Genomic DNA, 22899 nt, shown 5'->3' with positions numbered 1-22899 from the left:
TGCTCGCGTACTTGGATTTCAGTCAGCACCTCCCTCAGTCTTGTCCTTCACCTCCTGATGCTACTTTTTCTTTCCCCCCTAACCCCCCTCCTCCTTCACTTCAGCACCTTTTGTCCCACACCATATGTTCGCACTCCCCACTATATAACAGCTCCCCCTTCCCCTCCCTTCCTCGCTCTCCTGCCAATATTAGGGGCCATGAATGGTTGCCGTGGAAACTACATCCTCCAGTGAGGCAGTAGGACATTGGTAGGAGTCGTGGTGACAGTGCTTGTGCTGATGGAGAATAATGCTGCAAGCTCGCTCTGCCTCCCTCTCCCTCTCTCTCCGTCTAGTCTAACCACTCTCCCCTAGCAACAGCAGCCTCATACAGCCTCCTCTCCTTCCATTGCCACACTCGATCACTTTGATTTACTCATTGTCACTCCTTCCCAAACAGTTTATGCCCACCGCTTCTCTACCTTCCCCAACCACCTCATCCTCCACTGCTCGTTCCCTTCTTTCTTTTCAGTCCCTCGTTGCTGTCTCTCCCTCCCTGCCCATCTCTCCAGGGGACGGCTGCGTTTCTGCACAATTCTCTCTGAATGCCTAGTTGCCCGTGGTTAAACAGAGGAGAAAGGCATAGACGGAGTGAGGAACGGATGGGGAGTGAGAGTTAGACAGCGAGCAGAACCCTGATTTCATTAATGTGGGTCTGTTAATCTGGGCGTGGGCTGCGCTCCATCTGTCACAGCGGGAGCGGCACACAAAGCAGGCAGCCACAACACACTCAGAAACACAGCCAAGCACACACACACACACACACACACACACACAGGCACGTACACAGGCATGTACACATGGAGACACACAACAAGAAGCAACGGCACACAAATTGACACAAACACACGAATCCACGCGCTCGAAACCAGAGAGGCAGAAAACAGGGGCGTTGTCAGCGGTACCTCTGTGTCTCACATCGAAGCGAAAAATAGACTGCGAGGCAAAACAGCACCCTGTAGGAACGACACCCAGACTTAAACAGTCCCCTTGACAATCCAAACTCCCTTACCCCTGCTCCCCACCTAAGGACCACAGCCTGTCGAGCAAACAAGACGATTTAGATATAAATAGCTCTGACTATGACTCACAGGGATGTGACAGGCCACACTGAATCAATATCTGCACTTCTCTCATTTCGGAAACATGAAAAACACAACTTGAAAGTCAGAACATAAATCTCTCCCAAGCTCGTCCTCCAGTCAGGGAGATCGGGGGATAAACTCTTTTCATATCATCTGACACTCTTAGCCCAGAATTATCCTTAATCCAACCCTCAAATGTGACCTGAAGCGAATACAGCCCTCAACTACTATTTCCATTCTTAACCTGACTAACGATGAAATAAAGAAGGGACAATGAGCCTTCAGGCACGGAGAGGTTAGTGCAAACGCAACGTGTTGTTCTCGAACTGCCACGGCTTAATTAGACCACCTTAAAATCCTGCCAGCTGATCTCGTTACCGCTGACCCGCCCTGAGGACGTCACAACTGCCTGTTCTCTTCTCTGTCGTCTCTCCCTCTCTCTGTTGATCTTTCTATCTCTCCATCTATCATGTTTTGAAGTGCCTGCAGGCTGTAAGTCCTCAGCCAAGGCAAGAAATCGATGGCAGAGCGGAGGCGGCTGGGTGTGTGGATAGGAAGCGACAGTAGTCGGTGTGTGGGTAGTTTATCTGCCTGCCCAGCCCACCGCCTCCTGTCTATAAAAGACAGCGGGCCAAACCATTTCTGCATCCTTAATTACAACAAATCGCCTCTTTATCTAAACTTAATTGCACTGTCCCTTCCTTGCTCCAGTCCTCTCGTTGTGGATACTTCTGTCAAGTTATCTCACCTGTCTCCGCCATTTTTTCTCTACCAGGCCACTCTTTTCCCTATTTGAGTCCTGATCCTTTTTGACCCCACTTGTCACAAGAAGAAAGTCATAAGTTCACAACTAATGCTCCTCAAAGCACACGGGCCGCTGACAATGTGTATGATGAGCATGTTTGGTCATAAGTCCTGGTTAGGGGCAGGGAATATGGCATCATATGCAATGACATTACAATGTCCATGAAATGTCATCCAACATTGAGTTCATTGTCATTTAGAGATTTGTTATGCTCCAGTGTTCCTACTCTGATGTTTAAAAGCACTGTTTTCTAATAAGCTCTTGTTTGAGCCTTCCGTCAGGGTCTTGTCCACCCTTGATGAGGGCCAGATGGCCAGAGATATTTAGTATTTTTGGCTTCTGTTAATAAACTGACTATTTTTGAACTGACTAATGCTTCGAAACAAAAGTGCTGCGGAGACAGTTTTGCAATGGAAATTCCTTTGTCAAAAGATCAACATTAAAATCTAGCTTTACAATGCACAGATACACCAATTCAAATGTCTACATGTTTAATTGTAAAATTATTGAAAGCTTACAAATGTATAATAAAATATGGAACCTTTCTATTGTTGCCCACATCATCCTTCGGTTGAAATCTTGCGATTCAATTCAGATTCAAAGGGCTAGGACGACATTATAAACCGATTATCAGAGAATGTTGATGTCTCCTTACTCATCAAATTTTTGATATACATTTTGGAACAAAGCGTATTTGTAATGATTTATAAACAATATCAATGAATATCAGATCAATTTACTTCCTCTATCTTTATCTTGGTTAATGCACAGTCATCCTCACGAGAACTCAGGAAATGGCCTCGTTTAGGTTGCAAACATTAGGTGTATTTGTTATGTTTCATTATCCAGTAAGGAATGTACTCACAGAATTGAGAAAACATTTCAGATTTTTTTAACTTTTTCACATCAAGGCCTAATTTTTTGAAAGAGAGTCGCTGTGCATCCGAGACTCGATTGTTTCCCCAACCCCCGATCCTGCTCTTTGTGAGCGTGTGTATAAAAGAGCTACAGAATGAGAGGGATCCACATTAAGTGAAGAGCTAATGTAATTGTGTTTTATTCTTCTTCTCTAATGTGTTCTTGAATGTTTGTCCTCTGTGGCTCAGTGGCTTATGCCTCTGTAAACATCTATCTGATCATCCAAACAGTTATCTGCTCGCTCTCTGCCTCTTTTGCTCTGTATTGTCTCCCTTCCTGACGCAGAGAGCAGAGATATCCATCTACGCCTACGTTGCATGTGTCATTTCCTCTCACTGCAGCAGCGCGAAGGGTTAGGAGTGGGTTGGGGCGATCTCGTAGCAGATACCTCCGTTGTCCTCATTTTATTACTCTCTTGTGGTTTGATAAGCTCTTTAGGAATGTACAGATGTCGGAATAGTTTGTGCTGGTATTGTCTGAATCTGTGTCATGGAATGTGTCGGACAGCGATACAGTTAACTAAATTGTAGATGGCTATCACTATTTTGGACAATAAGGATGTGACGATGTCCATGTGTGCCAAGCAGACCTCTTTATTTATGTTTCTTTTTTTACTGCACCTAACCCACTGCTCACTGTAAGTTAGATGTGATTGGCTGAGGTGAAAGTAGCATGACAGATTCTTACCAGCGGCGCTGGATGCAGTGGGCCAGTTCTGGACCAGGACCCCTTGGGCTCCCTGCATTACTGAGGACTCTTCCATGTGCACTGAGCTGGAACACACAAAAAAAAACAAGCATGCACATAAAACACACTGAAAACATATTCTTACATACAGTATACACGAAGCCATGTCATAACAAGATGCACGACAGAAGGCTTCAATAAACATGATTAGATACTTTGTTAAACTCGTTGGTATCATTGTTTCATGTTACTAAGATCCCACATATCTGTTTCTCTCCATATGTTTCCTATAATGCACAATATTGTAAATTCAAACCTTGGTACTCTGTGTGCAGTTATGAGTTGGGGGTATGAAGCAGACACAATCCCAGAAATGCAACATTCAGATTAGGATTAAAGTATTCACCCTACATTTTCCCGACGTTCTCTGGATTATGGATTACAGATGGCAGTTCTTACATTTTCACACTTGCTCGGTGGGATTCTAGCACCCTCCCCTCTACTGAAAAACGCCACACTCTCTGCAGTGATGAGCAGCAACAGAAATGCTGCTAAAAACCACAGCTCTCCCTCACTGCCTCTCACTGATCTAAAAAGGGAAGGATTATATTTTCTAGCTTTGTAAACATTTTCCTCATCAAAATGCAGGTGAGACCTGTAATTCTTTACAAATGTCCACTGCTTTATGATATGATCAAAGCAAGGAAGGCTAAACGGCTTTTAAAAGGTCAGTTCACCCAAATTACACAAACATACTGTCGCAGTCTAGCCATGAGCCATTATTCAAGCCATGAAGAGAGTAACAGATAGTATTATGAAATTATTTTTCTATGATTAGCCAGCACCACCCATGTTAGAATTAAATCCAAGCTGCTGTGTGTTAACAGCAGAGTAAAGACTCTCCAAATCTAGAATTTATTTTGTTTAAGTAACTAAGGAAATCTATGATGCAGAAACACTTCAACCACACCAGATTTTCATTCTAAAACGACCTGTCTACCTGTGTCAAACTAGGTCCATTAAAGTAAAAACATTTACAGTGTGAGCTGGTCTCTTTTCTTGACAATCTTTATATTCTGAGGCACCAATAATTCTTTTACTTCTTAAAAATAAGAAGAATGAAAAGAGAATGTTGTATAATGTGTTCATATCTGAAGTTTAATCATGCTAAAGATGGTTAATAAAATCTTAAATTTAGATCCCTATGTATCCCTGGTAATTCTGTGAAGAGCCCAAACGTGATTTGGAGATGGAGGCCATCTTAAGTGCTGCTAAGCAACAGCATCACTGAGTAGCAGTGATAAGATGTAATGACAATAACTGTACTGATGATATACTTTTCAGCAAATGTCATTCCTCCTTTTTCATTCCTCGTCATCTTCTCCTACTGTCTGTAAACTCATAATTCTTTCTCATTAGGAAATATTTAGAACTATAGTGATCACAACACAGCCTCCCAAAAACACAATTAGGAGGAATTGCTGCAAATTCCATCAGATTTTAAACAAATTTAAATAGGTCAGTGCATTACATGGTGTCTGGGTGTGATATCGAAAATCTCTCATACTAACTCTGATTACAGATGAACATTCGGCGGGGCTTGCTAATGGCACACTGGGGGGGACAGTCAATGTAAAACACATCAGAGTGAGTCACGAGACAGATTTAATATGTTAGACTGGTTCTACACAGGCACATTAACACTCATTAATCCCGGCTGTAATTATGAGGGAATCAGCGTATCCTTCAGATGATGCAGAGTTATTAATCTGACATGGACATCATCGTGTCACACATTAATACATATACACAGTATTTACAGAGATAGTGTCCATGTAAACTAACCTGCATTACTCGACTCAAAGACAAAGATACCAGGCACTGCATTACGGTTGAAGCCTGGACAGTAGCACTAAAATTTCTCTGTGTGTTAATATTTTTCTATTATGTGTTACCAAGAAATACGCCTTTAATTTTCCCGAACATCTTGATTGGAAAGTCAGTTCTTTTCTGTTTAAGGCCAGTGTCTCAAACATATCTATCCACAGGAAGTGGATAGAATACATAGATATGATATGAACCGATGATAGGTAGATAGGTAATTGTAATTCATTAAGCCTGTGACTTTATAATTATGGTGCCATCTCACTATCATAGCCCTTGATTTAGTCGGGCCCATCTGATCTCACAGCAAGTAACAGCCTGGTGTCTTATGGGTAATGTGATCACTGGTGTGGCCATGCAGCGATCCTCACGTCCCTGATAGGCCATCTTTCCACCTGACTACCTGCCCTTCATCCACCACTGACCCCCTCACTGCTTACCCTTCCCTCCTCTCAGTTCTCCATCTGTCTATAGAAATATGAAGATGGATATTTTCTCCTCTTTATATCATTATAAGATAAATAATTTCTGCTTGTTGAATTGCATGTTTTCGTCAAATTTCTCAGTTTACATTAACTGTATATTTCATAGAAATAATGTATATTGGGAAAAGTAAATGAGCAAAACAAGATGCTAGTTATTCTTTTTTTTTTTTGGAAACAACTCATGCGAAGTCATTCCCTTTTCTCCCCCGAGCACGAATCACAGCTGAGCAACAGCTGTTGGCAAAGATGATCTCAGACTACTCGAACTTAAATTCCTCACCCGGCTCTCAAATACAAAAATGGTTAGGACTTTCAAGACTGGTGGCCTTGTAAAAGGGATACTGTACCCTTTTCATATTGATGTTATTTATTCCATTTCAACCAACTGAAAAGGATTTAGTGAAATGTCAAGAGTGGATTAGACTCTTGGGTAGTCCTCAATGTCAGATCAACATGAACACCAACATCAAGACGTCTTTTCAAAGGTTTTTATCATCTGGATACATATCCTCTGTTAAGTCATTCAAATTACATTCAGGCAACAGCTTGCCTCTGGGTCATAAACTAAGCTAATTAATGACATCAAAATCTGTGCATTCACTGCTTCTCCAGCTATAAATAACTGGGAAAGAACTGAAAGGGTGTTGTCAGGTATGCAATATAGAGAATATGGGTGTTAGTCTTTAAAACAGATAACTACTTTGTTTATTTTAATTTCAATGGCCAATTCAATTTCAACCTAAATTACTCTACCTTATATAGCATATGTATGTTTGCTTCAAACTGATATGACTAATGAGAATAGAGAATGACCTTTTAGTATGAAGCTATAATCTTCATATATTATCTTCACTGCAGAATGACAAGGCCTCTCCCTTTGAACTGACAGGAGATGACTTTGCATTAATTCAGTCACTTTATGTTCATTTTAGCCTATTTTACATATTGAAAGGAAAGCTTCAAGGGCATACTGAAGCCATTTCTGTAAACTATATGAGGATATGTTGTACCACTCCCACAATCAACTGTACACTTGTGTTAGGCAGCTAAACGTATTGTTCAAAGCTGTCAGAGGTAACAATCAGTCTAACCAAAGGGTGGGTGGTGCTTAAGATCAGACAATAGAGAATGGTGCATGTTATTTGCTTAAATCTCATCATGATGAATAATGGTGTACATGTTTTTTGGTTCTTAACAAAACACGATAAAGTAGGCTGGGTGAGGTATGAAGTGGCAGGAAAAAAATGGGATGCTTACCTCTGCATTACACCTCCTGCTCTCAGGGAGGCTGAATATCTCCAGTCTGCACTCGGCACTTTGGGCTGCAAGAGAGAGTGAGAGGAATTGAGTTTTAAGTACAGGCGAAAGCCAATACTGTCTCATTAATAAGTCATGGCGAGAACTGCTAGTGCATGTGCATCACGCACGTACATAAACACACAAACTCAGTCACACACACACAGCCATAGCAGTGACAGCTTGGATTTCCAAAGGGGAGTGATGAATTTAAGCTCAGAGGTGCATCACCTCCTCTTGAATCCAAGACTTCACCTCCTCCTCCCTCCCTACTACCACCCATGTCCTTTGACTAAAAAGAAATGACTTTGAAAGGTTTCACCCCAGCGGCCCACTGACCCTGGCATAACCAGGGGTTAGTCCACTTGGACTAAGCTGGTCAAGGTATGCTCCATGATCATGTATACACTGCTGTATGTGGTGAAGACAGACTGGATTCAGATCTACAGCAGTCTACCTAATGCACTCCATCCATTCATCTCTAGTCTAAAAAATTCTAAATGTGAAAATCATAAAAGGCATCATAAAATAACTGAAATACCAAGATGTTTTCAGTGATGCTACATCATGGCTTCTGCTGTAATTTTCCTTCCCACCACACGCCCCTCCCTTCCTCTGCTCTGCCTCTGTAGATTCACCACCCCCTCTCCTGTGCTGTTGAGTCCTTTCTCCCTGTTACATCCTCTTTACACTGATCAAAACCTTGAGTTTCACTGGCACACGGTCTGCCTGAGTCAGTCTGACACATCTCACCATGGTAACCGTGCAGAGCCTGGTCTACATTTTAGCCTGCACCCACCGCCCTCCGTCATCTCACCCCTGTGAAGGTCACAGGTGGAGGAAGGAGGGGGGAGGGAGGGGAGATATCAGATTAACCCCCTCGGCCCTGCAGCTAGACTCAGACACATCGGAACAGAGGGACACAAAGAAACACCAGGACTGACATCCTAGTATGAGATTTCAGTGTGCTTCTAGTAAATTCTATTAGCACAAACATACGACATCATAAAGCCCCACCAAAATAGGCTGTTAACCTGACAACATAAATGAGAAGAGATTGCATTTTCTCTCATCTCAACCTAAAGCACTGAAAGAGCTAAACCCAATCTGACTGAGAACACTAAATTCCCCCTGCTTGGCCATGCAGTTCATAAGAGACCCATTTGCAATCCATTTCCTTTCAAATATGACAGATGTTCACTTGCTGCTGAAGCTGCATTGACCTCTATGAGTCTGCAGTGGACATTCATCACCCTTGAAATCCAATATTTGGTCTTAATGAGAGAAGCCTGGTATTCCTCCTGGAGTCAGTCAAACAGAGCAGAATGTGTGCAGGGACACACGGCACTGCAGCATCGGAGACAGTTATCCGTGCTGGAAACTGAGGATATACTTGATTATTTGAAAACAAACACTCCTCCTAAAGCAATCAGTGGCTGGATCAATAGTTTAGATTGATAATGCAAAGAAAAAAATAGTGTGGTATTAATTGCACAGGGAGAGTATGAGACAAAAGCCCTGTAAATAAGACCAGATTGTCTACAAATAGGACTAAACGGCTTTGTTAAATGATTGCCCTGTTGCAGCAAGCCAGTGGCTGAAGGGAGAGGTCTGCTTGGCCGTATGGTGTTTATGGGGGGTAAATGAAAACACACACACGAGCACATACACACATTAGATACAAGCATCTGGAACCTAAACATGTCCGCAGTCTGATATACTCCCAAGGGAAGACATGTAGGCCAACTAGAATGTTACCGGTCGCCACACGGGGAATGTAAACAGAAATAGACAAAAAGAAGAAACAAACATCTGACTCATACCGAGAGGAAGAAATCAATACATTGTGTTTCATCACTGGAAAAGGAGAAACCAAATTAAGTGGAAATAGAATAGAAAATCCCACGGGTTTTAACTGTATTCATTTCCTTTCCTTGGCTGTACATTGTAAATCAGGGAATAAAGAAAGCTTTCGGTTCGGCTAACCAACCCTTTTCTCGCCTTTTTCTCCATTATTCCCCCCTCCCTCTGAGTGAGCACTCCTAGCATGGATACAGAGCTCACACCTCCGCCATCAACACTCTGTCCAATCACCTTTCATCCCCCGCCTCATCTGCGCCGCGCCAGCCAATCCTCGCACAGTACAGAGAAACACATCGGTTAATTACACCGCAAGAACAAACATGACTGGCATCTAATGAGGAACACGTGAAGTGTTAAGGGAGCAATTATCTCAAACATTTCTTTCTTCCTCTTCTCATCTTTTTTATCATTTTCTGAATTATATGCTCATCTGCTTTTCTGCAGACAGACCTGGAGAGGCAAACACTATTATGTGGAAAACAAATGGTGTTCGTTCTATCCTAATAATACTGTTTGATCTACTACAACCAGGAATGATGCAAACAGCTCTGTGCGTGTTTTAACATGAGGAAAACGGATCCGAGAAACCATGCACTGAAGCTCCAATCAGAATGAAACTCTGCCTCACTCCTGCCTTCCTCACCGATTTCCCAAACTCTGGCTTACCGCTCAGTACCAGAGAGGAGGTACGTGACCAGAAGAGGATATTTTGGTGCAGTGGGACTTGTGGCCCTCGTAGCTGGCAAAGGCTGCACTGTCTCCCAGACTCTCCCTCTCTATAGAAGTGACCACTGATTGCCCTTTGGACTTACTGGACTGGAATGTTGTGGCACACAGCCCATAGCGGACAAATGGCACTGGCTGTGTGGGGTCAAAGGTGAACGAGCTGCTGAAATGTACTGGTTTGTTCAGAAAGAAGAAGTAGTAACAGGGAGCAGAGAAAGAGAGTGAGAAATGGCTGTTTAAAACTATTTTGATTGCACATCTCTGCAGAACTTTGGAGGACAGCTGCACTTTAACATTTTGCACTCTGAATCACCAAACAAATGCTCTTTAGCAAGCGAAGGAACACACACAAAGACACTATCTAGAGTGCGCCCACCTGCCCACTCAAGTAAACACGCAACCAAGAGAAGCTACCCACACTTGAATATAACAGCAGACCTCAAGATAAATGGCACCTAATGTAACAACCACTGAAAGTAATAACAGAAGCATTTACTTAAACAAAATGGAGGTGTCTCTTTCTTCATCCTGACAGACACAGCTCATGTAAACTTCCCTGATAGATCTTTAATGAATAAGTAGATCCTGGGAGTGGCCCTTACACTTATCAAATGTTCATATGCCTCACAAAACAATCTATCTAAAATTGAAGAGAGAAAATGTATTGTTAAACCTCACAGACGAAAGGCTTCAACAGCTCTAGAGCCATAAATGTCAACTGCAATCCTACTGCAAGAACACCGCCCTAAAGCAAAAGCTGAGCCATAACTCTGAGAATTTTCCTTTTATGGCCTGTGCTTTGTGTGTCATTTACTGTTGTGAGGCAATCTAAAATAACAAACACAAACATCACACCAGACACACACCTGAATGGCAGTTGCGTCTGGCATACTCAGACGCCGCACAAATAACTGGCTCTGTCCGCTGTGGCTGGTGACGTAGCCTGAGCCCCAGGTGCCACTGTGTGGCCGTCCCGTGTTGTAGAACATAAAAGTGTCACTTCCTGATGTGGCGGTCAGGCATGTCTTGTAACAGTATGTTTTGGTCAAAGACCCATTTCCCCGCACTTCAATATAATGCGGTTCCACTTTGAGGTCACGGCGCAGGGCCACATTGTTGTTTGGTTGCCCTCCGCCTCCTGCGCCTCCACCACCACCACCTCCTCCTCCTCCTCCTCCTCCTCCTCCTCCTCCTCCACCACCACCTCCTCCACCTGCAGCTCTTCCTCCACCCCCGCCGCCACCTGCTTGGGTGCCCCCCTCTGGAACACTCTTCTTGGACACGCAACATGGGGAGCAGGAGCCAGGCTGGGTGCAGTAGGCATGGCAACGCACAATGGCCAGCACGAAGACGGTGACGAGGAACACAAAGGTTGTGGCACTCAGGGCAATAATGAGGTAGAGGGTGACATTGGAAAACATTAAGGGGCTGTTGGGCCTGATGATGCGCTTGGGGTCAGGGGCTAACTTTGGTGGCAGCTCCAAGACGTGCACGTGGATGGTGGTGATGGAGGAGAGTGGTGGTAGACCGTTATCACGCACCCGCACTGTCAAAACGAAGGAGGTGGAATTGTCCTCGATGACACGTCTTGTGGTGCGGATCTCACCTGTGTACTCGTGCACCTTAAACAGGTCAACGTCTGTGTTAGTCTGCTCCAGAGCGTAGAGCAGCCAAGCATTCTGCCCTGCATCACCATCCCACGCCATCACCTTGCTGACCAACACACCGGCTTCAGCATTTTTCATCAGTGTCTCCGTGGTGCGGCTCCCATTGGACGGTGGGTAGACGATCCTGGGCGAGTGATCGTTCTGATCCATAATGTAAACATACACTGTGGCTACACGGCTGAGCGGAGGCACGCCGTTGTCCTGGGCTTTAACCTGAAAGTGAAACTCTCGCAGCTTCTCAAAGTCAAAGGCGCGCAGGGCATAGGCCTCACCTGTGTTAGGCTTGATGCTGACGTAGCTGGCTACAGGGATACCGTGGTTGTTGTCATTAAGGACAGTATAGGTGATGCGAGCATTTTCTGCAGCATCAGCATCTGTGGCCTTCACAACACACAAAGCTGCACCGGGAGCATTGTTCTCTGTGATATAAACAGTATATGATGTCTGCTCGAAACGAGGTGGGTTATCATTCACATCCGCAACGTCCACCTTAAAAGTCATTTGGGATGACAGGGGTGGTGTGCCTCCATCCACAGCATTGACAGTGACGTTGTAGGAGGGGATGGTTTCCCGGTCCAGGAAAGCGGATGTGACGATGGTGTAGTGGTTCCGGAAGGACTTTATCCTGAAAGGCAAATTGGGCATGATCTCCAGGGTGACTTGTTTATTTGGTCCAGAGTCTCGGTCGTTCACACTGATCAATGCTACAACCGTGTCAGCCCGGGCATCCTCTCTCACAGGGCTGGAGAGTGAAGACAGTACAATCTCAGGAATGTTGTCATTGACATCCAAAACTTCTACAACTACTTTACAGTGAACTGCCACAGGAGCTGGCCCCTTGTCCATAGCCTGGATGTACATTTCATATGAGTTTGTCTCCTCATAGTCTATATTGTTTTTCACACGAATTTCTCCCGTGTCTGTGTCCATGGAAAACATCTGTCTGACTCTTTCTGGCGTGTAACTGCTGAAGGAGTAAAACACGTCCCCATTGGAGCCCTCATCAGGATCTGTTGCGTTTAACTTGATGACAAGTGCGCCCTTTGGAGAGTTTTCAGACAGTTTCACTTTGTACACGGAGCTGTCAAACGCAGGCACGTTGTCATTGGCGTCAAGGATGCGTACATTGATTTTGGCCGTGCCAGTTCTCTGCGGGGTGCCTCCATCCATCGCTGTCAGGATGAGCTGATGAGATGGCATCTGCTCGCGGTCAAAGGGCTTTTTGAGAATAAGCTCGATGTGCTTGTTATTGGCAAAGGGCTTAATAGAGTCCAGGGTGAGGTGGTCGTTTGGGCTGAGGCGGTACTGCTTCACAGAGTTGGAGCCATCATCTGCATCCTGAGCTCCCTCGATGTGGAAGCGTGACCCGGTGAGCGCGGACTCCGCCACCTCGAGCTGATATTCATCTCGAGGGAACTGTGGCGCGTTATCGTTCACGTCCAAAATCTCCACCTCCACGTTGTGCATCTCCAGTGGATTCTCCAAAACCACCTCCAGGTTGCGCGAACAGGTGCCGCTGAATTCACAAACTGTCTCCCGGTCAATGCGGTCACTCACCACCAGCTTTCCAGTTTTGTGATTGATGGTGAAATATCTCCGGCCGCTGTCCGACGTGATCCGGATTCGGCGGGTGGAAAGTTTCCTCAGGTCCAGACCCAAATCTCGCACAATGTCACCGACCTGCGCGCCGTTCTCCAGCTCCTCCGGGATGGAGTATCGGATTTGTGCATTTGTAAGGCCACTCAGTAGGAAAATAACCAGATATAAGGACAAAGGCACATTCTCCTTTAGGCTGTAACAGCATCGCGCCGTCACAGCCATCGCAGGCAGGCAGAATTTGCAGACGGGTTTGAGAAATCTTTCCGCCTTTTCAGCTTGCTGTGCGTCCCCACCCGCCTCATTAAAAACGAGGGAATAGTCCGCGCATAACTCCGACTACGTGCAGGACGACCACCGCATCCTCTCTGGTGCCTGTTTAGAGGGAATTTTCCCCTGTGCATCCATGTTTTCCTTTGTCTGTACGGGTGCTGTTATTAAATTTCTCTATCCTCCCAGCAAGGCTGACTTTCACTGATGCTGCCTATTGGTCTCTCTCTCTCTCTCTCCCTCTCCCTCTCCCTCCCTGCGCTGTGGTGATGGTGTCTGTGGGCAAAAGGGGAGGGGGAGCCACTCGCTCGAGCGGCGCTGGCTGCATTTCAGCACCTCCGATAAAATGATCGAGCGTCATCTAATAAATAGAATAAAACCACAAAAGGCGAAAACTCCGGAGTTTTATCCGTCTGTACATCTGGACGCCGCACACGGAGCGGACAAAATCATCGGCACACCGCTGATTTTTTTGGGGGGGCAAATGCGATTCGACACAATCGTTTTCCCTCTTTTTTTTGTCAGCGCCACCGCCCTTTTCATTGTGCGCTGGGAATCTGATTTATGAACCAGCCTGGCTTTTAGACTTCCCCACGGATCGAAGCACACAATTTACCCAAGAGCCCGGTAGACAAACGGGGTGGAAAAAAGATGATTTCTGATACATGCAGAGTATATTTTTTGATAATTAAAGGAATCTGATAAAATAATAAATAAACCCACTATAAAAAAAAAAAAAAAAAAAAAAAGCTCCAACTGGTTTGAGTGCAGCATCCCTCAGTAAAGAATGAGTTTTATTTGGATATATTCGAGTTTATATCACAAGAAAAGGGAATGAACCAGTGAATTAACGGGGAGGCATCACACCAACTGTGCTGTGAACCTGGCTCTTCCACCTTGTGTCTGTCCGGGACACGGGGGACTTCTGTCAGCACAAACACACATTTTTCTGTTTCTTCCTATCACCTCCCCCCCCCCCCCCCCACCCCCCCCCACCCCCCCACAGTGACAGCTGACAGTGCTCTGTGCGCACACCGCTATTGGACGCGGTGGGTGCTGCAGAGTCCCTTCGCGTCACAGGTTCTGCCCCCCCCCCCCTCATAAAACACAAAGCCGGTTTGGTGATCATGTGGCATGTTCGCTGGTGACGAGGCCAACCGGGTCACACACAAGATGCTCCAGATGTGACCCCTTTCTGCATCTGGCTAAAATACAACACTGGCCTCTAATGGTTATGCAGGCACGGATCATTAAAGTAACCACAACACGGAGCAGAACGACATCTTGGAAGGACATCTATACACAGTGCCCTGTATGATACACAGTAAATCGATATATACAAATTAGCCTACAGCTGCCAGATCTCACCAGTCCTGTTTCAGGTGGCAAGACAAGACACACATTATGCGATTCCACTGTTTTGACGCCGTAGCCTGCAGAAAGGTCTGAACGGCGCATGCGCATTGTGGCAGCTGGCTGCTCTCTAATTACTCCGGCCTCAGAACCATGTTCCTCGATTACATTCAGATTTAAATTTGATTCAAATTAATTGGATGAGACCTTAACCCTGTTTCAGTCAGCACGACAGAGATAGACGGAAATGTGACACTCTTCAATGTTATCTCTGCAGTAAAGACGCGTCTGCAGAAAACAGTGTTGCTAAGTTACCAAGACTAACATTATGACATTAAAACCTTGCCTCTCTCTAAACAAATAGTATGCTGTGAAGACACATGGCCTCGCGAGACCTCGTGCCCTCTCGCTTCGCCCGGGCCACTGGGCCAACATGAGCGTCCGCCGCCCACATGATCCGTTTTTCCTCTCCTGGTGCGCTGCCACTCTCACCCACGCCCGGTCCGCCCACGGCGATGACAGCGCCTGGCATCTCGGGAGACGCGGGGAAAGGACAGTGAGTCACTCGGATGCTGCTAGTGGATGATGGATGGATAGAGAGCGACTCTTCACACTCCAAGGTGGCGAGGAGGAGGAGGCGAAATGTGGAGCTGGAGACGTGGCCAAATGTCGGCTGAGCGAAGACAAATGATTCTTTCTACGGATCTTTGCGTCAATTTGGAACAAAGTGTGAGGACTGCACCGAATTACGTCATATAAATATGTGCCTATATTTAGTGGTTCTGCAAATCTTTAATGGGATTTTTTATGCTTTCCTCTCCATCATTAATATCCCACTGAGCAGAGGTGATAACGGTTCCTTTCAGCCGGGGCTCGCAGTCTCTGATGGTCTGCATGTGCGCTCTGCCCCGGTTAACCGTGACATTTAGCAGCCTTCCCCGGCGGGACGTGTGGACCTCCGTGTTTGGCAATGCCACCAAAATGAAAACAGGCGCCGTTTATCTCGTCAACAACAAACACAGTGCCGGATTTACACCTGACCTTTGCACCTGTCTGCGTGCCAGTCTCCCCCCTCCCCTCCCCTCTCCTCTTCCCTCTCCTTTCTCCGGTGTGTTGGATGTGTTAGTCCTCTCATACCTGTTTCAAATCCGCCCATCTGTTTCTGCGTTAATTGCACGCCGCTGAGCTGTGGATTATTTCATTTTTTTTTCCACTCAAGGGTGCTGCAGATAAAGTTATCAACGTTATTCCACCTGCAGACAGACGCCTGTTACGCATCAACCAACACTCATTTCAGAGCGCTAATTGGCTAATTTGAGTGTATTTTTTTTTATTTTTATCTTGTCTTAAAAAAAACAAAAAACAAAACACAACTTGCTTCATTCTTTCATCACTTAATTTACCTAATCTTGATATATTTTTTAACCCACTTTCCATCCCTCCACATTCACACTTTCCCCCAGCGTCTCTCGCCTCCTTTTCTCCACCCTGGAGACTCTCCAGCTGCGGCCCTGACAGACATCCGCTGTTCCAGCCGAGGGCCGGCTGGGGTCTTAAGTGCAAACACAAGAGATCATCCCTTTTGCAGACTGACAGACAAAAAACAGAGAAAGGCCTGTGATAGATTTGGGGGAAAGACATAATTCAGATTTTAAAAATTCAAACTCCCTCTTTGTTCATGCTTTATGTCAGAATATTAACATCCCCCCCCATCCCATCAATTATGCAAGGTGGCCACCATATTAATAACATTCTCTACACTAAGACTCAACCTCATTAATACTGTAAGCGGCCACTCTAAAAGCCATTCATATTACTTCCCCTCAGAGTCTGTTATCTGGAATCCCCCCATTTAAATGACTCAGATGACAGCTCACAGAAGACAGGGCCACGGCGGGGCTATCATGAAGCAGGACTCCTTACATCACTCTCTCAGTCAACACATATACAAACAAAGGCGGTCATGCAAACTTAAAGGGCATTTGAGCCTGTAGGCATACTGTCTCTCACACAGTGTAATGCACAACTACGAATACACTATCCGAGGACAGACCTTTGTCTGAATGAATGTCAGAACATATTTTGACCTTTTTTTACTTCTCACTCCTAAATTGCCGGGAACAGCCATCAACAGCTCTGAGAAACAGATGCACTGACTGCAGGGAGCAGCAGCACGCAGGCTCTTAAAGGTTATACTGACTACACCTACTGGTTCACAGGTTCATTATGGGCATTACTTTAAAGCATTTAGAGAAAGAGGAGAACGATTATGTCCCTAATTTAATACTGCTGATCCACAGTTTTCAAATCATGTTTTCCAGTCAAAACCTCTTATCATAAAGCTTTGGTAGAGTGCCACTTCGTGCATTGATTTATGTGTTCTCTTTTTTCTTAATGCGAGTAAAGAGAACGTGAGAAGTAAAGTGGATGAAATGTCGGCAGGCTATTGTGTGGGTGTCAGCAGCGTCTGTGGTGTCAGGAAATGTTCCTGCAGATTTAGCCCATTAAAAAAAAGAAAACTGACAAAACAGCCCTTTTCTTAGATGTGACAGAAACAGCATTCTTAACAGACGCCTTTCAAAATAAAGTATTTTACAAATCGAGGCTTGGAGGGTGTGGTCATGAGATGTTTACAACCAAAATAACAGTATTGAGGGAAAGAGGAAATATTTCAGCAACCATGAGCAAATCATATTAACAATTCATCGAATGCGTCATTAGGGTATGTTCATGTTGTACTGTAACTTCTGCTGAAACAAATGATGAAATATGTATGACAACAAAACAGCATCTTCAGCATAACTCTCACGATCACTGTATACTAGTAATGCCTCAGTAAGCAGAAAAGAAAGGTTAAAAGTCGAAGGCAATAGCACTGCATATTGAGACCTATATTGTAAGTGTGGGAGAAGCAGGCTGAGCAAGAGGAGGCAGAGGTGGGAGAGACAGTGAAATTGGTCCCTCTGTTGGATCAAATCGGTAGTACAAGGGTTGGACACATGATCGTCACCCCACTGCCCAGCCACAGAGGCTTTCTCATTAAGCCAAAGCACTAAAACATAATCCCAGCTATGAGTGTGTGTGTGCGTGTGTGTGTGTTTGAGAGGGAGCGATAGAGAGCAAAGGGGGATAAGAGAAAGAGAAAAAGAGAGCGAGACAGAAATGAAAGGAGGGCACAGACGTCAGACTGCAGTGGCAGTCATTTTCTCTCTCGCTGCCAATACAGTGACCGCAATGGATGAAGTGAGATATAAGGCAAGGCACCCTCCAGAGGTGAGACGAGAAAGGGCAGCTCAAAGAATACTGATGGCAGAACCTACAGCACTGCAAGGGCAATATGAGTATTTATCAAAGCGGGAACTAGAATTAAAGATGAATGTATCACACTTCACACGCACACCTAAACATGGATTCTAGTGCAAAATGCTGTATACAAAGAACAAAGCCAGCTGAACTCAAGGATTTAGTCTCTAAGGTTACTGTTCCACCTCGTCAAACATGGAATCATCTCTCTGTAACAGACAAAATAACACAACCTGTTCTCTTTCAAATGAAACGAGAAACGATTCAAAATACACACTGCTGAACTGCATCAGCAAAGACAGACTGGTGACTGGTGTTCTATAGTAAACAGGTTCATAAGCCTATGACAAAGCTGTTTCTCATACCTTCCTTTCATCATACTTTTCTCTTTGCACAAGAACTTTCCCATTTTTTAAATCTCCGACACAAAACTCCCACGGTACCCACAATCCTTTTACTCAGGTGGACACAGTAAGCGGGTGGAGGAGCCATTCTCTTGGTATGTTTGTTTGGGCTGATCCCTTGTGTACCTTGCTTTCAAAAATAAAAGGGCATGAGAGAACTAAAAGCAGCAGAAAAATCCCTCCCTCTGGGGCCCTGCAGGGGTTAAACAGCTCCTTGGTTGCCCTGGTTCAGCCTATGCATAAATCAAACAGATTCTTGTTGTGGCATTGAACAAAGCTATCACGAAACGCAGGCAGGCTTTGGATACTTCCCTCTTAGGATGCCCTGGCTTTGTATCCTCGCCGGATGGGAGAGGATGGGACCCGTGGTTCTGAGCATGACAAAGCTAATCTAATGAGAGCAACAACATCCCGATGCCACTAAGAAGGAGCATGGATGGGGGACAGTTTTGGTGGAAGTGGGGGAGAAGAGGAGGGGTGCCGATAAGTTCTTCCCTTTTATCTGTGACCAATTGTAAGCCTGTGATGTTCTCACTCAGCTGCAGGGAATGTATTTAATGTGTTTTTTTGTCCATCTCATCCTGCGAAGCTCTGGTTTTCTCACTATCTCATGCTCAAGGCTCGAGTCTGTGCTGCTGTATTTGTGACTTCCACTAAAACCCTCTCCCTTTTTTTTTAGAAATGATATTCTAATCTCGCACACTTTTCCCTCGCTTGCTCACTTCCATTTGCCTCCGTCTGACTTGGCATTTCTGCTCGCCTTCGTTTAGCATCGTTCTCTTTGTCTCCCTCTCCATCTCTCCTGCCTCCCATTGTGTCCACCCTGTTTCCTTCCTGCTTGCCTCTAAGCAACACATGCTGGGACTGATGTCTGGGTGGGGGGCGGTTACGTACTCGCGGCTCCCTGGAAACAGACTAGTTCATCATTTCATTACAGCTCAGAACAGTCTCCATGGTAACGACAGATAGCAGCGCCAACCTCACTCTCACAAAGGACACACCCTTGTGAAGGAGAAAAACAGGAAGTGCTACATAAGATGTGTGTGTGGGTGTGTGTGTATGTGTGTGACAGACAGACAGAGAGATAAGGAAGAAGAAAAAATACATTTTCTTTAGTTCTTTATTTACCACTCTGCTGTTCTGTCACCTTGCATTAAAAATGGTTAGGTAAGGGCATTTCTACGTCATGCTTCTCTTCGGTCCGTCTGTCGAACCCATCTGCCTAATCCACCAAAATGACTTGGCTCGACTGTGGCACTGCAAATCCATGAACTGTGAACCACTTTGCTCTCTGCCACGACCAGGATAATGCACTGTAGAATCAATAATTTAATGCATTTCGCAACACTGGGGATGCAGAGTTAGAAGCTTTTATCGAATACACACTCTAAACCCCCACATCATCATGTATGCATACTGCCACAAAGCTTCAGCTCCCTCAATATCTGTACATATAATAATAATTATCATTATTATTGTTATTATTATTATTATCATTATTATATATAAAACACCAACAGCAGGCAAGTTGTGCTATATGCAAACTGACACACTTGCCATGAGAAAATATGCTGTGACCATAACACACTGACACAGAGACACGATGTTCTCGTGGCAGCATGGACTTAAAAAAGAAAATCAAATAAAACCCTCTCCTCCTCATCCGCCCTGATTCTTTGCCCCGCCCAACCGGTTTGGCTGTGATTGACACTAGGTGTTGTCAGCCCCGCCCAGCCGCAGAGCAGAGCAGGAGGGAGAGCTGAGCCGAGCGGTGCTGATAGCTCGATCGGTACTGAAGCTCCCTGCTGCTGCTTCTGCTGCAGCGAGAAGCGGAAAATTACCTGCCCCTCCCCCCCTTACTCCCTCTCTCCATCGCTCGCACTCAGAGGGCTGCAGCATACAGAACACATACTGAACCACTTTTACGCAGAGACAGCTCCAGGCACTGTTTCAGGAAAGGAGCCGCTGTGTATGTTAAGAGCCTCCTGAATGCAGCAGAGAGCGAGAGCGAGGCGAGCCACCGAGCACAGGTTCCCCATTCAGATGGCGCATGTACAGCGAGCTGCCATCTTTAAATCGCACGGTGACCCACTTAAGAGCGCCACACATGCTCTGTATGAGCACCGAGGTCTGCTCGAGAGCGCAGAAAAGCCCTGGTCCAGTCTCCCTTCACACTGAACTGACCGCACGAACGCAGTTGTGACAAATCTGGCCACGCTTGTTTGTGCTGTACCACTCCCTGAAATGAGGTCACATCGTCTGAGTGACTCAAAGCATCACAGATGCACACAAGCAGCACAGTGCACTACAGTGGGCTTCACCGGGGATATCCATGCGCATCCCACCAGCTAAGAGCAATACTGACATTACTGAATACATATAAACGCCACACGACCGCACATAAACTTGATTTAACCTGGGAAATTCAATCCGAGCAGAACACACGAGGCGCCACTCGTCCTACTTGACGTGAGCGGATCGTGGCTGCCTCGACACTTCTCACACGCCACAGATGTTAATGAAAATATATCAGATCGTGTTTACAGTGCCCCGACGCTGGTAAGCAGGCATGTTTGCAGAGATGAGCGTTAATTCCCTGTTAGTTTCTCTCAGCTGCTTCCCTTTTCTACAGGGAGTGATGTTGAAGGAGAGGGGGAGGGGAGAGAGGAGAGGTCTGACAGCATGGTGGAGGAGGAGGAGGAAGGGAAAGAAGGACCAGGCGTGAAATGAAGAATATCAAGCAGAGGGAATGAGACAGGAGAAGCAAGCAGGGATGAGATAAAATAAGGAAGAAACAAGTGCAACCAGTATCCAATTGCTCAATACACAATATGCAGGATGATGCGAGCATGTTATTTAAATAAATAACACAAGTGTACATGAAAATCTGTTGTATTTTTAGGGCAGAGAATGCACAACAAATGAGGACAAATAATTCCCCAGGCTCACTATTCTTTTGTATTCAAAGTGAAAAAGATAGCTTGGCAATAAGCGACCCTTTTCTCAGGGTGTTAATCTATTTTTAGAAACACACCATCACACACTACCCCACAAAAGTAGATGTGTTTCACAATACACTGGAGTCTTGGAGTGCAGATCCTAACAGCTGTGGCATTAAAGCAAGAGAGCACTGGGTCATGATTTGATGATAAAATAAGAGAGGCAAATGCATTACAAAACTAACTGACTTCATATATAGTTGTGCTGGCCTGGGTACAATGCAGAGTACAAACAGAGGAGAATTCAAAAGCTCTAACGTCAAACAACACGAGGAACGATGTGTGACTCGAAAGGAGGTGATGGAAATATCTCAGGAGAAACAAGCTGCAAGAGTAGAGCAAATACGACCAGGGAAATATCAAAGAAAAAACATATATTCTGTCTTTTAAGGCTGACTCTCCAAGCCTGAGAGACACAAAGGCCCTACACACCCGTGGTCTACACACACACTCGCAGGTGTTTTCACTTATTTTTGCTTAATTAGACCTTCTCTGGAGACTGTGTTTGGGCTCGTACAAATTGTGCCTGATTGACATCTCCATCACTTTCCTGTTGTATCTGACAAGGAGGGACAAATTACACCTTCCTCAGTCTTCTGTGAAGAATATTTGACACGAACAGTGTGAAAAGCAAAGGCGTAAATTCCAATCAGCTGCTTTGGTATCAAGATCATGGCACTTTGCCTGCCTGCTCTCTGTCACAGCTTAGGACACTTGAACTGAACAGAACCACTGTTAAATACATTAATAACATCTGTGTTTATCCTGTGATGGCAAGTTTAAATGACTGCTGTGATGAATAGACTGAGCTTGGGTCCCCTCACATAAAAACACAAGCCCAAGTTAAACCTGTGCTATGAACTAATAAACCTGAATAACTGAAGAAAACCCCTGTTTAGATGAGCAAAATAGCAGGAAAGGCTAAATCAGCTTACTGCATTAACAGAGAGAAAGCAACGGTGACCATACATTCTTTCTTCTGACAAATTTGCCATGTGATTATATGAGTGAGAAAACTCAGCTTTGAACGGCTGATGAAGCCTGCAGTTGTAACAGGAACCAATTTGCAAGAGCAACCAGACCATTGGCAAAATGTGTAAGCTAAACAACTATAGGAATACTAAGAAACATAGCTGCTGCCATGTGTAATGACTCCTCATCACAAAACATGTCAAGTCCAGGCTACTAACTGGTTTCACAAAGCATGGGAAGAATATAGGTCACAACAGGTTCTTTAAAAGCTTGTCCCTAGCTCTGTTTACTTCTTGTTTTTCTAAATCAGCCAGGAGCTCCTTTACATGAAGCAGGGTTAGCATTTAGCCAAACGCTATTCACAGGCAGGCTTAATCTCACCAGGCCAACCCACGATGATCTCATGTAAAATGGAAGTGTGGATAGAAAATAAGAGAATGAGGACTCACTCGGATGGACTGCGGTGATTTCCATCATGTAAGACAACGGAGCTCATAACGGTCGAAAGCTAACGTTAGCTGTCACGAGACTGCTTGTAATACAACGT

The 22899-nt window shown here is 45.1% G+C and overlaps 1 protein-coding gene across 35 annotated transcripts in view; it reads right to left on the bottom strand.

Moving 5' to 3' along the window:
• The window catches only part of LOC115568595 (protocadherin alpha-C2-like), a 195076-nt gene that overhangs the window by 9102 nt on the left and 163075 nt on the right, over positions 1–22899 (bottom strand). For 34 of the 35 annotated variants that reach the window (XM_030396033.1, XM_030396040.1, XM_030396041.1 and 31 more), the window contains 2 exons: positions 7161–7225; positions 3535–3620 (listed from right to left, as the gene is read on the bottom strand). In XM_030396033.1, coding sequence (XP_030251893.1) covers positions 3535–3620; positions 7161–7225 — 151 coding nt within the window. Of the gene's footprint in view, positions 1–3534; positions 3621–7160; positions 7226–10654; positions 13838–22899 lie in introns of those variants that run through there. The other variant, XM_030396006.1, reaches the window with a different exon arrangement.

Source organism: Sparus aurata, chromosome 18 (genome assembly GCF_900880675.1).
Source record: "Sparus aurata chromosome 18, fSpaAur1.1, whole genome shotgun sequence".
Classification (NCBI taxonomy): domain Eukaryota; kingdom Metazoa; phylum Chordata; class Actinopteri; order Spariformes; family Sparidae; genus Sparus; species Sparus aurata.
The sequence above is the reverse complement of the archived record's forward strand: the minus strand, read 5'-3'. Positions and strand labels throughout refer to the sequence as shown.